General features: G+C 41.8%; 1 protein-coding gene across 4 annotated transcripts in view; it reads left to right on the forward strand.

The window, feature by feature from the left end:
- The window catches only part of E2F8 (E2F transcription factor 8), an 11,661-nt gene extending 184 nt beyond the window's left edge, over positions 1–11,477 (forward strand). The window contains exons 2-14 of one of the 4 annotated variants that reach the window (XM_065065523.1): positions 184–280; positions 918–1,181; positions 1,490–1,646; positions 2,803–3,108; positions 3,774–3,935; positions 5,369–5,506; positions 5,663–5,872; positions 6,381–6,465; positions 6,679–7,192; positions 8,239–8,451; positions 9,136–9,265; positions 9,401–9,708; positions 10,781–11,477. In XM_065065523.1, coding sequence (XP_064921595.1) covers positions 242–280; positions 918–1,181; positions 1,490–1,646; positions 2,803–3,108; positions 3,774–3,935; positions 5,369–5,506; positions 5,663–5,872; positions 6,381–6,465; positions 6,679–7,192; positions 8,239–8,451; positions 9,136–9,265; positions 9,401–9,708; positions 10,781–10,933 — 2,679 coding nt within the window. In that variant the 5' untranslated portion in view covers positions 184–241 and the 3' untranslated portion in view covers positions 10,934–11,477. Of the gene's footprint in view, positions 1–16; positions 281–917; positions 1,182–1,489; positions 1,647–2,802; positions 3,109–3,773; positions 3,936–5,368; positions 5,507–5,662; positions 5,873–6,377; positions 6,466–6,678; positions 7,193–8,238; positions 8,452–9,135; positions 9,266–9,400; positions 9,709–10,780 lie in introns of those variants that run through there. The other 3 variants (XM_065065522.1, XM_065065520.1, XM_065065521.1) reach the window with 3 other exon arrangements.
- The last annotated feature ends 1,687 nt before the right edge of the window (positions 11,478–13,164 follow it).

Below are 13,164 nucleotides of genomic sequence, written 5' to 3' on the forward strand. Positions count from 1 at the left end.
GGGGCCGGGCCGTTGGGCGCGGGCCGCCGGGCGCGCGCGGGCCGGGCCCAGAGGCGGGAGGCGCCGGGACGGTCCCGGGCGGCAGCGGGAAGTGGCCACGGGAACCGGCCACGGCGGGCAGGGGGGTCCCGCCGCTTTCCCCACCGGTTTTCCCGCTAACGCTCCGCTCCTCCCGCCCCGCAGAACCGATGCGGATCGCGGCGGCGGGTGTCGCCCCCTGAGGCTGCGCGGCGGCGGGAGAATGCAAGAGGCGGGCGGGGACATGGGGACCGGCGACAAGGTACGTCCTGGGTCCCCGCATCGCGTTCCTCCCGGCGGGGCGGGGAACCGAACCGGCGGCCCCCTGGGACCGCTGTGTCCCCACGCGGGTCGGTGACAGCGCCGGGTGCCCGTTCGCAGCCGTTTGCAGAACCGCGAAACCGCTTCGCTCGTAACGAACGTGGGATAAAAACCAAAGTTGGGTGGTCGGGATGGAGCTCTGTGATCTTCACGTTAATTTCTGAGCATTTAAAAAAATACCAAAAACTTTACCTGGCCACCTTTATCCGCCGATTTCATAACAAGCAGGACTCTTTGCTCCCCGTGCCTTTTTTCCTTAATAAAAGGTGTTTAATTCATTCATTTCTCCTACGGATTAACGTTCCGACTGTATTTTCCCTAAAGAGAAAAAAAAAAAAAATAAAAAAGAAAAGGAAAAATTACCTCAAGGAAAATTACCTTCAGAATATAAAGGGTTCTGTTTCTTAAGCTAAAAGCACAAAGAAATGGTTTCAGGGAAGGTGTTTGTTGGGTCAGAGTCAGATTCCAACCTTTGGCTTCAAGTTACCCAAAAAATTGAATTAATTTCTGTCCCGCTTTGACCGTTACCAATAAATGGATCGCAACGCTTCTGCTTCTTAACATCACAATTTTTGTAGGAAAATCACTCTTCTGAGCCGCACAGGAACGTATTGGAAACCCCTCTGAAACAAGCAGCTACCTCACAGTCGGTGTTGACGGAGATCCAGCCCCTCACCACACCCCCGAAACCCAAAGAAACCCCCCCGGCCGACCCATGGACACCCACTTCCAACCTCAAAATGCTGATCAGCGCCGTTAGTCCCGAGATTAGGAGCAGAGACCAGCGCCGGGAGCTGTCAAACAACGCAAGGGACGTCCTGCCAGCAAAACCCTGTTTGCAGGTATGTTGTAAAAGAGTCGTCTTTATTTACTTTTTAAAGTTAGCCGAAGACTGTTTATTCAGTATAAAAAGTTATACGTTAACATACTACAACTTTTTTTAAGTTTTCATTTTAGAGTATTTACCAAATATAAGTCAGGATATACAGTTATATACAACAGGTAACATTTTGCTGGTTTTATTTCCCAGCTGTTGAGGACAAATAGAAAACACTGGGCCTTTGGCAGCGCTCACAATGAAACCGTTAAATACCTCTGTTTTATTTATAATAAAAAAATTTCAAATTCTCTTTTTCTTATTTCCATGCAGGAGCACTTATCGGGAGACGAATATGAAAAATCTCATCCAAGTCGCAAAGAGAAAAGTCTAGGATTACTGTGTCATAAGTTCTTAGCTCGATATCCTGATTACCCCAGCACCGCCGAGAATAATTACATTTGCCTCGATGAAGTAGCTGAAGAGCTTAGTAAGTTGCTTTATATATTAAATATTCCTTCATACAGACGTGCCAATAACCTCCCGTTTTTGCTCTGTAAAATTTTGAATGCGTGATGTGTACTCTCAAACTTATTAAACCTGGCTTTGAACTTTTCATTCTTAGAGCGATTCCTTTAAAAAGCTGAAGTTTCTTCAGCGAGCTGAATGGAGAAATTCCAAATTACGTTTAATATTAAACATCTAAATTACTGCTGATACCACAAATAACCGGCTGCAGGTTTTTTGGATCCAGAGATGGTGGCTAAGATTAGAGGTTGGATTTTTGCGGCAGGAACCAGCGTTTTTCAAACTGAGCCCACACGTTCCTGTCCAGTCGTGGCATCAAAGCAAGAAACTACTTTCTGCTCTTTGTGATCATTTAACTTTCTCATTTTATATCACTATTTTTGTATTGTGCCAATGATCTACCACGAGTCCAGGTTGCTAACACTGGAGCTTTTTTTAATCAAAGAGCTATGAAATTACAGTATTCTACAGATTATAACACCGTCATTTTTGTGTCATTATATCCTCAGGTATATCTTGGGGAAGAGGCACAAATTGCAAATAAAACAAAACGCTTATTCTATTTGTACAAAGTAACCTCTCTTTTGGAAAATGCCCAGTCAAAACCAAGGAATCAATAGACAAAAGAGAAAAGGACAGTGTGTTAATAGAATAACTTATAAAACCATTACAAATCAGTTGTCTACCCTGCCTTTCCAAGGGTATTTAATGAGACAATCTAAAATTGGTGCGACGAATGATTAAAAATGCTGTATTGAAACCCATCTAATGGTTCTTCTGGCAACAGAAAGTTAATTTCTCAGGGAGTGCTGTAAACCACGGATAACTGTGGAAAAGCAAGTCCTTCCTATCTAAAGCATGAATTGTTTTCTTCTCCTTGCTGGCAAGATCTCTGAGGGCTATTTTCAGAAACCTTTATAACAAGGAATTGGGAAAAGTGCCTTAGAAGTATAATAATATACTTGCTGTAATATATACTTGCTTAGACGTACATTAAGAGTAGAGGGAAATACAGGAAAACGATCCCTTCTCTGTGCAATTATTCAGCTAAATATACAACGAAACATTTTATATAGTAGAAATGTCACGTTAATCTTCTTTTTTAATCTGTTTTTCAGATGTGGAACGTAGGCGCATTTATGACATTGTGAACGTGCTCGAGAGCCTCCACATGGTGAGCCGCCTTGCCAAAAACAGGTACGCTTGGCACGGGCGACACAATCTCTCCAAAACCCTGCAGGCTTTGAAAAAAGTTGGAGAGGAGAACAAATACACCCAGCAAATTCAGATGATCAAGAAAAGGGAGTATGAGCACGAGTTTGATTTCGATGGTGAAAGGAACGAAGACATGGCGAGGTCTTTTGGCTCCATTGAGCATTCAGAAATGTCTTTTGTCGAGCTCCCAGGAATGGAATTCCGTGCTGGTAAGAATTCTCTATAATGCCAACAATAATTTGTGCTTGTAGTGATATCTATGAACTTGGAAAAAACATTGATGGGACTTCTTATTTCCTGAAATGCTACTGTCTGAAAGGCACCCCAGCTGTTTGTGGTGAGAAGTCCTCTGCACTCTTTCAGTTCTCTTATTTATTCAATTCTTGCACACGTATTTTGTTTTTAAGGTGCGAGAACAAGGGGGCATTAGTGAAACTATAAAACACCCCCGACATAAAACCCGCTTGCAGGATTTGTTACCATTGAACGCTACAGAAAACAAAAGTCTAAATTACTCCGCTAATTTATTTTTTAATTTAGATTTGATTCGTGGAAGACATGCTAGTCAAGGATTGTTAAATACATTGTATAACCTACAGTTAAGCATTTTTAAGAGTACAAGTTGTCAGACAATGGGAAATATGCACGGTGGGGAACATCACACTCTCTTCTTTGTACTTACACTTGGTACCCACCTAATTATCTGATTCTCGCCATGTAGAGACGTGACTCCGGAGTTCACGCAGGCTCTGCCTAGTTGCTGTGTTGTTTGTTCTTATCATAATTGTTACTGACAAGTTTCTTCACTTTTAAAAGAAAATGTTTGTAGCTGGCTTGTCACTTATTACTTTAATCCTTTCCCTGTCTGCTGCAGCCTCGGTGAATAGCAGGAAAGACAAGTCTTTGCGAGTGATGAGTCAGAAATTTGTGATGCTGTTTCTTGTGTCGACCCCTCAAATCGTGAGCCTTGAAGTCGCTGCTAAAATCTTGATTGGAGAAGACCAGTTAGAAGACTTGGATAAAAGCAAGTTTAAAAGTAAGTAAAACGCTGCTGTAGCTGTCTGCTTTTTGATCTAAGTGGGAATATCAAGCGGAGGCTAAATGAACTATTTTAGTACAAGTTTATACAGTGTAAAATACCATCATCTTCCTGCCATAAATACATTTGACCTGCCAAAAACCCACTCAACACCTTGCACAGTTTTTAACAGGGACCTGCTTGTGCGTAGTCATTGATACATGAAGACATCTTGATCACGTTAAAAGTCCATTAAATCCTCTCTCATTAAGTAAAGCCTCTTATCGGTAACAATTTCTCTTTCCTCAAGCAGCCTGTCAAAGATTTCAGCATCATTTCATCAAAGATGCCCCAGAATCATGCAAATCTGTGTTGTGGTCATGTAGTTTACTTGGTGGAAATCTAAAGAAATTCTGTGAAAGTCCTTTTAATAACTCACACGTGAGAGGAAGTGAAACCTCGTGCTGTAACTGCCAATTCTTTCTTCATTCTGTGACCCTGCTCTCAGTTCCCCGCATGTTTCCCCTTCTCCCTCCCCATTCAAATGAAAAAGGTACTTCTAGGTCTAGGCCTGCGTATCTTTAATAACCAAAAACGGGTCTGCTCTTGAAGGATCTAGAATTAATTGTGGGTTTCATTGAAAATTACACCCTTGATTCTCAGACAGACTCCATTCCTTTTTGTGTGTGTGTGTGGAATTTTATCTATGCAAAAAGAAAACTGCTCCTGGCTGGTTTCAGTTCGTAATTTCCTTTCCAGCGCATCATGACAACACAGAGAGGCGGGTGGGTTGTTCATTTTCATTCTTTCTTTTTCCTCCCTAAGGTCTGTCTTGCACGAAAAGCATTTTGAAGGCATTCCACACCATTTCAGGCATCACATATTTGACCGGGTTCTTCGTTTAGAGACATAGTCCCAAGTACCATGACTTGCTGGACTGTATATTTTCAGGAGCAGCAGCTTTGTCTTTGCAGTCGAGAAGTCATCTGTAATTTTACTGCTGCCTAAAGCTTTTCCCAATAGCTCAACCTGACAACAGCTCAGAATGCAGACGATGATCATCCTGTTGGATTTGAGTTCCCATATTCAGCATTCCATGTGCATACTTGCCTTTTAAGCTACTTATTTTCACTACAGAATTGGTATAAATTGGGCCATTGCAGAGAACCCAGCTTGTTATTTCAGAATGGTTTTGTATTTCTATATTTAGCGTAATGTACTTAGCACTATTCTCGCTTCTAGATCTTTACCTGTGTAATTCTATTCTACATACAAACCATATTGTGATATATGATTTCATAGTACACCTGTTCCACAAAATTGTTCTTATAAAAAAAGTACAAAGGTTTTTCCTTTTAGCTGGTAAAAGGACATTATAACATTTTTCATCTGATACATGTCAATTTGTTAATTGGAATCGCCATACTTTACATTTGTTTCTTTTATTTCAGCCAAAATTAGGAGACTTTATGACATAGCGAATGTTCTCAGTAGCCTTGAGCTTATCAAGAAGGTTCATGTGACGGAGGAGAGAGGTAGAAAACCAGCGTTCAAATGGACAGGACCCGCAGTCTTGCCAAATACTCAGGGTGGGTGTCTCTGTCATTTTACATCGTAGATGGGCTCATACTGAGCATCTTGCTAATAATCAATAATTATAAGCCAGGCTCAAATAACTGCTTTTAATTACTGAATCTGCATATGATATGTATTGATTTTCTGGAGGTTTTTTTGCTGTTTTTTAGATACAAAACTTGAAATGACTTCTACGACCCGTTCCCCGCCTATTTCAGACTCCATCGCTTCCAAAGAACAGTGTTCAAAAAACCTTTTTCCTTCACGAGGGAAGCAAAACTTCACTCGGCATCCGTCTCTGATCAAGTTAGTTAAAAGTATAGAAAACGACAGAAGAAAGATCCAATCTGCTCCGACCAGCCCAGTTAAAATAAGTGCAAGTAAGTAGCTGAAAAATACATTTCCGTATCTTTTTCTAAGTGTGTTTTTAACTCAGATGTATTCTTGCATTAAATATGCACAAGGAGAAATATATTACTATTTTGTCTTTAAGAATAATATTAAATCCTTTTTTACACGTCACTATTTTGACTTGGTGTGGTGCCTGTTTGTGTAGTAGAGCTTATTCTCTGGGTACTGTATCCTTATGAACTGCTCTAAGCCTGGCTTGTTGTATAAGCTGCGCTTTAGATCTTGGTATCTAAGCAGTTCGGTATTCCATAAAATTGGCAGAAAATTGCCAAACAATGTTGTTATTTGGTGTCTTTGGAGGAAAAAAACATACGTTTGATGTAACCTGGCAGCCAACTGATCAAATCAAGCCCAGGCTGCAGTTTGAGGATAACCCAGAGTCTGGATGTCTTCTCAATAAATAACGCGCTCTCCTCAAGACAAAATGAAACTGCTATGTCTGATGTACTAACACTTTTGTTTTCCCCCTCCAAGCAGGTACTGATCCAAATTTATCAGCTTTCCCAAGTCAAATGGCTGTGGTTCCAGCAATCGCTAAACAGCAGCTGGAAGGACAATCCAAGTAAGTTTGCACAAGTGAGAAGCTTTTTGTTGTTACTGGCTATTAAGCTGTGATGGGTCTGCAAAAACCGGTCACCCCTCACACTGCAGGCTACTTGTTCCACTTGTTATTTTTTGTTTAAAGTACAAGTTTATATTAAATTTTTGTACTCTAGGAAATAATTTGTCAGGGCATTGCGTATTAAAATATATTTGGGATTTTTTTTCTTTTCAGGAAAGCGAAAGAGCTGAAAATGAAATTGTCGGGATCTGCTCTGGAATTCAATGTGTCCTCATCACCCGAGGCCGCCCCCAAACCCGAAGCTCCTCGGAACGTGACCCCCTCCCAGCAGCCGAGCCCGGGGCTCTGTCCCCCGAGCCACAGCGCAGTCCCCCCGCTCATTCTACCTCATCCTCACTCAGGCGTTTCATACGCCATTTATCTGCATCCTTCTCAAGCCCACACTGTGACCGCCTACAACCCGAGTTTCATGCTGCAGCCTCTACCGTGTGCTAACGTAACTGGAGCAAAAAGCGTGAATTCAAAAGGGTTAAATACCATAACCACTGAGGAAGGGGACGGTCAGACTGCTACAGATGAGCCCACAAAGTCCTTGACAGCTCAAGAAAGAGCGACTGTGAAATCAGAAACTTCGTCACAGAGGTGCCTTAAAAGATCACAAGCATTACAAGAGAATAATTCTATTAAAAGGTTTAGAAGTGATGAGGAAAACTTTGATACTTCTCTGGTAAGTTAAATTATTTTTAAATGCCATTCTATAGCTTTAGGATGTTGCCACCTACTCATTTTCAAAGTGGCTTAGGAGCCTACCAGTGTGTGTAGGTGTTTAAAGCAACATTACACTTGAAGGGCTGACGTTCATTTGTTGTGCTTGCTGATGTTTAGGAGGCTGGCTTTATATATATATAGATATGTGTGTGTGTGTGTATGTATGTATATATATATATAAAAGTTATATATATACAAAAATATATGGATAAATAAATTTTACATAATCTTGCTGGTGTTTGCAAAGCATCAGGCAGAATATACAGTACACAATATAACACGTATCTTTGAAAGGCCAACCCAGGCTCAGGCTGTAATCTTTCTCCTTGCTCCCCTCACTCCTCCTCCAAATATCCATTTCCAAGATGTGTTGGAGTGCACAGATGTTAGTCAAAATAAAACAACTCCCAAAACATTTCCAGACTTACCTGGAGTAGTTCAGGTTGCTCATCTTCATCCAGTGGCTGCCACTCATTCCTGGCTTTGGTGTTAGGAAGAAAAGTGGACACATAAAAATCACTGGACAGGGAACGTCCCAAAATCCCGATACCTTCTAAATATTTCTTTCCGGTGTTGCACACTGTTAATATTGTATTGTTGTCAGCATAACGATACAGCACATCAAGAGAATACGAGGTTCAGATACACCTGATACACATGGAGAAGCTGGGTCTGGATCGCTTTCTACTCCTCGGTTGCCAAATGTTTTAGTGCCTCTGTAAATCATTAGGCTGCTTTAATTGCGCTTGCCAAAAGTCGTGAAATGTCATCAGCGTGTTGTGACAATGAGTGGTGTCAAACATCCCCCGGCTGTGAGGGAGCAAGGGGGGGGACGTGGAGCTCGTTGTCTTATTGACTAGAAATTACTATAGCACAGACTTGGGAGAAAGGAGAAACTTCCCTTCCTCATTTTTAAAATGTATAAATATCATTGTAGACCTGTAATTGAGAATGTAAAGTCCTAACGATGTCTGCCTTTGGTTTTGTGTTTACTCTTTCTAAAAGGGAGAATCTATTAAGAATGAAAGACCACCATCCACTAGCTCAGAAGTAAATCACGAAACAGATGATTCCCAGCAAGAGAGACAGAACAAAACCGAAACCTCAGATCAAAACACAGCAAGTTGCTATGAGCAGTGTAAACGAGAAGATATTCCAGAAGACGAGGACAAGACTAAACAAGACATAGCTGTAGCGTTTGCCATTCCTGCTCCCGAGGTGAGCCTGGCTGCGCTTGGATTATCTGTAGTTTGCTTTTCAATCCTTCCTTTGTAGGAATGTAGGGCTTCTGTTTCTACACAAATGGGGGGACATAAGTGACTCCCAGGCTTCAACTGGGAGGAAGATCACAACTAGGTAAATGAAGGCAATGTTGAGATCCCTTACCTCCCTTGTTCTTTGTGTGTATTTGCTTTCAGCTGAAACAGAATCACATGAAACTCTCTTCATCAGTAAAATCTGGAGCTCTACAGTTAGGAGAAGCAGAATAAAGAACAGTTCTGTTGACAGAAGCAGAACGTGTAAATGCAAAAGGATTGTCTTCCAATATTTGCTTTATGAAAAACACAGTCCAGCAGTGAGGTGACGTGATGGTTGCTGGGGCTGGATGCTTCTTCTGGGGAAAAAAATAACGTATTCAGGCTGAGGATTTCTCTTTTGTCTAGTCTAATAGTACTGTGTCGATCCCAGGCAGAGCCAGCTGATTTCTGCACAGAAATTGTACTTTAAACAGTCAGTTGTGTCTAATTTTAGACAGAAAGTGGTACAGGCGTGGAATAAACGATCCTGGGGATACGGAGGATAATGAGGAACCAGGCAAGAGGGATGCAACTTTGGAGAAAAACTTCATGCTTGTTTATTACACGTTTGGGGTAAACGTGGATTTGTCCTTTTCTTTTCCAGACATTTTTTCCATCTGGTTATCTTATTCCTCTGACTCAGTGCACCCACGGCACCAAGGCTGGTGTTTCTGATAAAGAGAAAGCTGGGATCTGCTCGGTACAGCAAACTACGTACAGCTCTCCCATCGCTGGTGAGTATGGAACAGGCTTACAGGAGTCTGGCTTAAAGAACTGTGGGCCAGATTTATCCCACTGAGGTAAGGAAATCGCAACGCGATTGATTCTCAATTTTTAATCCCTTTCAATGCTTGATTTCTCTGTTTCAGGCGTTATTCCAGTGACGGCATCTGAACTGAAAGCAGTTAACATTCCTGCCTTTCACATAACACCGTTCAATATAATGCTGTCCCCGACATCTATCGCTGCTGCACCCATGCTGAGCAACTCCTGCCTCAGCTCCAGCAATGCCGGCTCTGCCCAAATTCCAAGTCCTTCCATTCTCAACTTCACCCTGCAACACGTAGGACTGATACCTGCTGGGGTGCAGGTCCCCGCAAATCCCGCGCTCCAGCACATGCCGCAACCAGAAAGTGTCGGCCGGAGCTCGGGAAACGTGAACCTGCAAGAGGAGAAGGTAAATTAATAAAAATACATCACAGCTTCTTGGCTGCAGTGGGTTGAGTGGTGCAGGTAGAATTATTAAATGTACTTTTTTTTAATCTTTATAAATCAGCACTGCCTGAAAAGAGCTGGCGGTGAAGGGCAGCGTAAGTACAATATGATTAAGAGGTTATAAAGGAAGAACACAGAATGTCAGGGGTTGGAAGGGACCTGGAAAGCTCATCCAGTGCAATCCCCCCATGGAGCAGGAACACCCAGATGAGGTTACACAGGAAGGTGTCCAGGCGGGTTGGAATGTCTGCACAGAAGGAGACTCCACAACCTCCCTGGGAAGAAGTTTCTTCTCAAAATTACGTGGAACCTCCTGTGTTGCAGTTTGCACCCATTACCCCTTGTCCTATCACTGGTTGTCACCAAGAAGAGCCTGGCTCCATCCTCCTGACACTCACCCTTTATATATCTGTAAACACTAATGAGGTCACCCCTCAGTCTCCTCTTGTCCAGCTCCAGAGCCCCAGCTCCCTCAGCCTTTCCTCACACGGGAGATGCTCCACTCCCTTCAGCATCTTTGTTGCCTTGTGTCTTGTTTGCTGTGGAAGTGGAGCCAGCTGGAAGATGATGAGTTGTGCAGATATAACTACTTTAGAAGGAAGATTTTGCATAGATTTGAGAGGATACTTATTAATAAATTGTCCGTTTGTTACTTAATCTTTCCTCCTTAGTCTCCTTATCTGCTCTCAAGTTCTTGCATTTAATTTTAGCTTTTTTAATAGGATGACATTGTAGAGGATTTTGAAATATTTCTTTTACTACATGAAGCTTTTCTGGATGTTTTGTGTAATACTGTATTGCCTAAGATGTATTTGTATTAAAAAAAGGAGATAGGAGAGGATTGGAGAAACCAGATTTTTATTTCATTGACTTTATCTATATAGCTTCATCAAGGAATATCTTTTTCTCAGTAAGGAGTTAAGTTTTTAAATTTTAAAGTATTTTTCTAACATCCTGTGGAAACCTGCAACTAGAATTCACTATATTTTTCCTTCTTCATAAAGGAAACTAACATTCTCTCTCCTGTTCCAAAGGAACCCCCGGAGCCCCAACCGGTCGCAGAGAATTTCTTCCGCACGCCAGGAGGACCAAACACGGGATCTTCTGTGAACTCAAATGGTACCGAGAGGATCTCTCAAGGGACTCTGTATATTCCTCAACGAAAACTTGAAGTGTCACAAGACTAATTTTGGGATATCCGATTGCTGAATGCGTTAGCAGGTGTAATTACTGGTAACGCTCCGCACACGTCTGGGATTGTGCGATGGACAATGTGTGTTTGGACGTGTATTGGCAAGACTGGAATAGCCTTAATGAGATGCTTTAGAATTAAAACTGGCTCTTAATGAGAAAGTTAATGTCTATTTTTTTTTTCAAAAGGCTTACCTGAAGTATTATAGCAACAAAGTTATGTATCTAGGGATTTTTGTGTTGCTTTTCTGCTATGCAAAGTAAGCTGAGATTGTCTTTGTACAGAAAGGTACAGTTTATCAGTCAGTACGTATTTTGCACAAAGAAAAGTACTGTGAGCATGTACATATTTTATGTCTTAACAAAAAGGCCACCGTTCAAATGTCTTGCTCCTATGTTCAATAATGCTCTTTTGTAAAGTTAGTTAAAAAAAAAAAAAAAGGAAAAAAAAAACTTAATCAAGTTTTATATAAGTTAAGGATTATTTATACTGTATTTTTTAATCAATTTGTTCAGATTAAACTTACAACAAACTCAAAATTTGACTTTTTGTTTGATCTAATTAAATTACTTAAGTAATACGTTGTATATTCACTAGCATCTTAATTCCTTTCTTACTAACAGCCGGGGGTACTGAAGAAAGAGAAAACGGTATTTAATCAGAAAGGGTTTTAAGTAACTCAGTCTGTCTCCTGAACTCCATCACTAGTGATTACATTTCATAGTAACGACAATTAGAGGAAACCAATTAGAGGAAAAAATGAAGCTTGGAAATCAAAGTATCCTTATCACCTCTTCTATTAAAGTCAGAATTGGAGTGAGGTGTACACTACATTATACATAGTCTATAGGTTCTCCCGACACTGGGGAAGCTTCAAGCCTAAGAGCAACTTTTTGGAACATTTGCCCTAAGGAAAAGATGAAGCCTCCTCACACGCATCTTAGACGAGAAGGAGTAACTAACAAATTAAAGGAAAATACATTGGGTCTGCCCTCCCAGGTGAAAGGTGCTTTTCTGTCCTGATTAGGCACGGAGAAACATGAGCAAAGCCCAAGATTCAGGCTTGGACTGGGTTAAAAAGCACAGTTAAAAGGGCTAGTATGGTAAAAATAACCGGCTTGATTTTACTAATGCAAAATCATAGTACAAAATACATTTGACAGAATAGGATCACTACTGAAATACATGACGGGGAGAGAAGAATAAAGGCTTGGAAATGGGGGATTCTCACTGCAGCAGCCGGGAGATAATTGATCATCCTTAAACATGCTATCAATTTAATCTGAGAAGTACAAAGGTTTATAGAAACCTGTATTACCCAAAGGAAACTACAAACCTTTCATTTTCGGACATAACAGGTGGCAGGATAAGCAACTACAGTAATTAGGGTTGGAGTAAACCATCTCCCAAACTGCGCTCTATCTGGAAAAGCTGCCTCGCTGCCCGGTGTCCCTCTTACCAGCTGCTCCGCGCAGGCTTGGTAACTTCACTTTCTCATTCATTTTTCACATTGAAAAGCCACCGCTTCTCAGTACATTTTACTGCCCAGACAACCCACGTTGTGTTCTGAGCTCGCTGCTGCTCCCCCATCCCAGCACCCCCAGAATGTGACCCCCATACCTGTTGAGCTCCGCGAAAATCCCTCCGAGCCTCAGGCTTCACTTCTTTATACGCTGCCCTTCCAGTTCTCCGAGCAGGCTTTTCTAATCCACACCTTTGATTCCTGCGTCACCAGGAATATAGAAATTCACACATGTGTACGCTCCCGTTGCATATTTCAAGTCTGTTCTTCCAAAAGCCTCAGTGGAGTAGGGATTAAATGAAATTCCGACTAACTCGTACGGCTCCGACTGCTCTGAGCTGTAAAGAGCCTCTCAAGAGTCGCTCCTTTAGGGGCACCCGATATCTGCGCAGATGCACAGGAATGAAGTAACACTGGGGAACTTAAAGGCTGTTCCCTGCCTTTTCCCCTTAAATTCTCTGACAAACTCAAAGGGAAAATACTTATGGACATTTGGGGGCAAAATCTTTCTCTATAGATTTCCCTGCAAAGTTGGTTATGGTGCAGATCTTTCCAAGTATTAACGCACAATCTACACAATGTGAGTGAGGATCGATAAAGATTTGGTTCCCTCAAATGTTAACTGATAAATCCCCATGGGTGCAAACACAGAGTGGTCACAAATCATAACAACCACATGCACAGCATCCTCACCTCTGCATTTC

Source organism: Columba livia, chromosome 5 (genome assembly GCF_036013475.1).
Source record: "Columba livia isolate bColLiv1 breed racing homer chromosome 5, bColLiv1.pat.W.v2, whole genome shotgun sequence".
Taxonomy (NCBI): Eukaryota; Metazoa; Chordata; class Aves; order Columbiformes; family Columbidae; genus Columba; species Columba livia.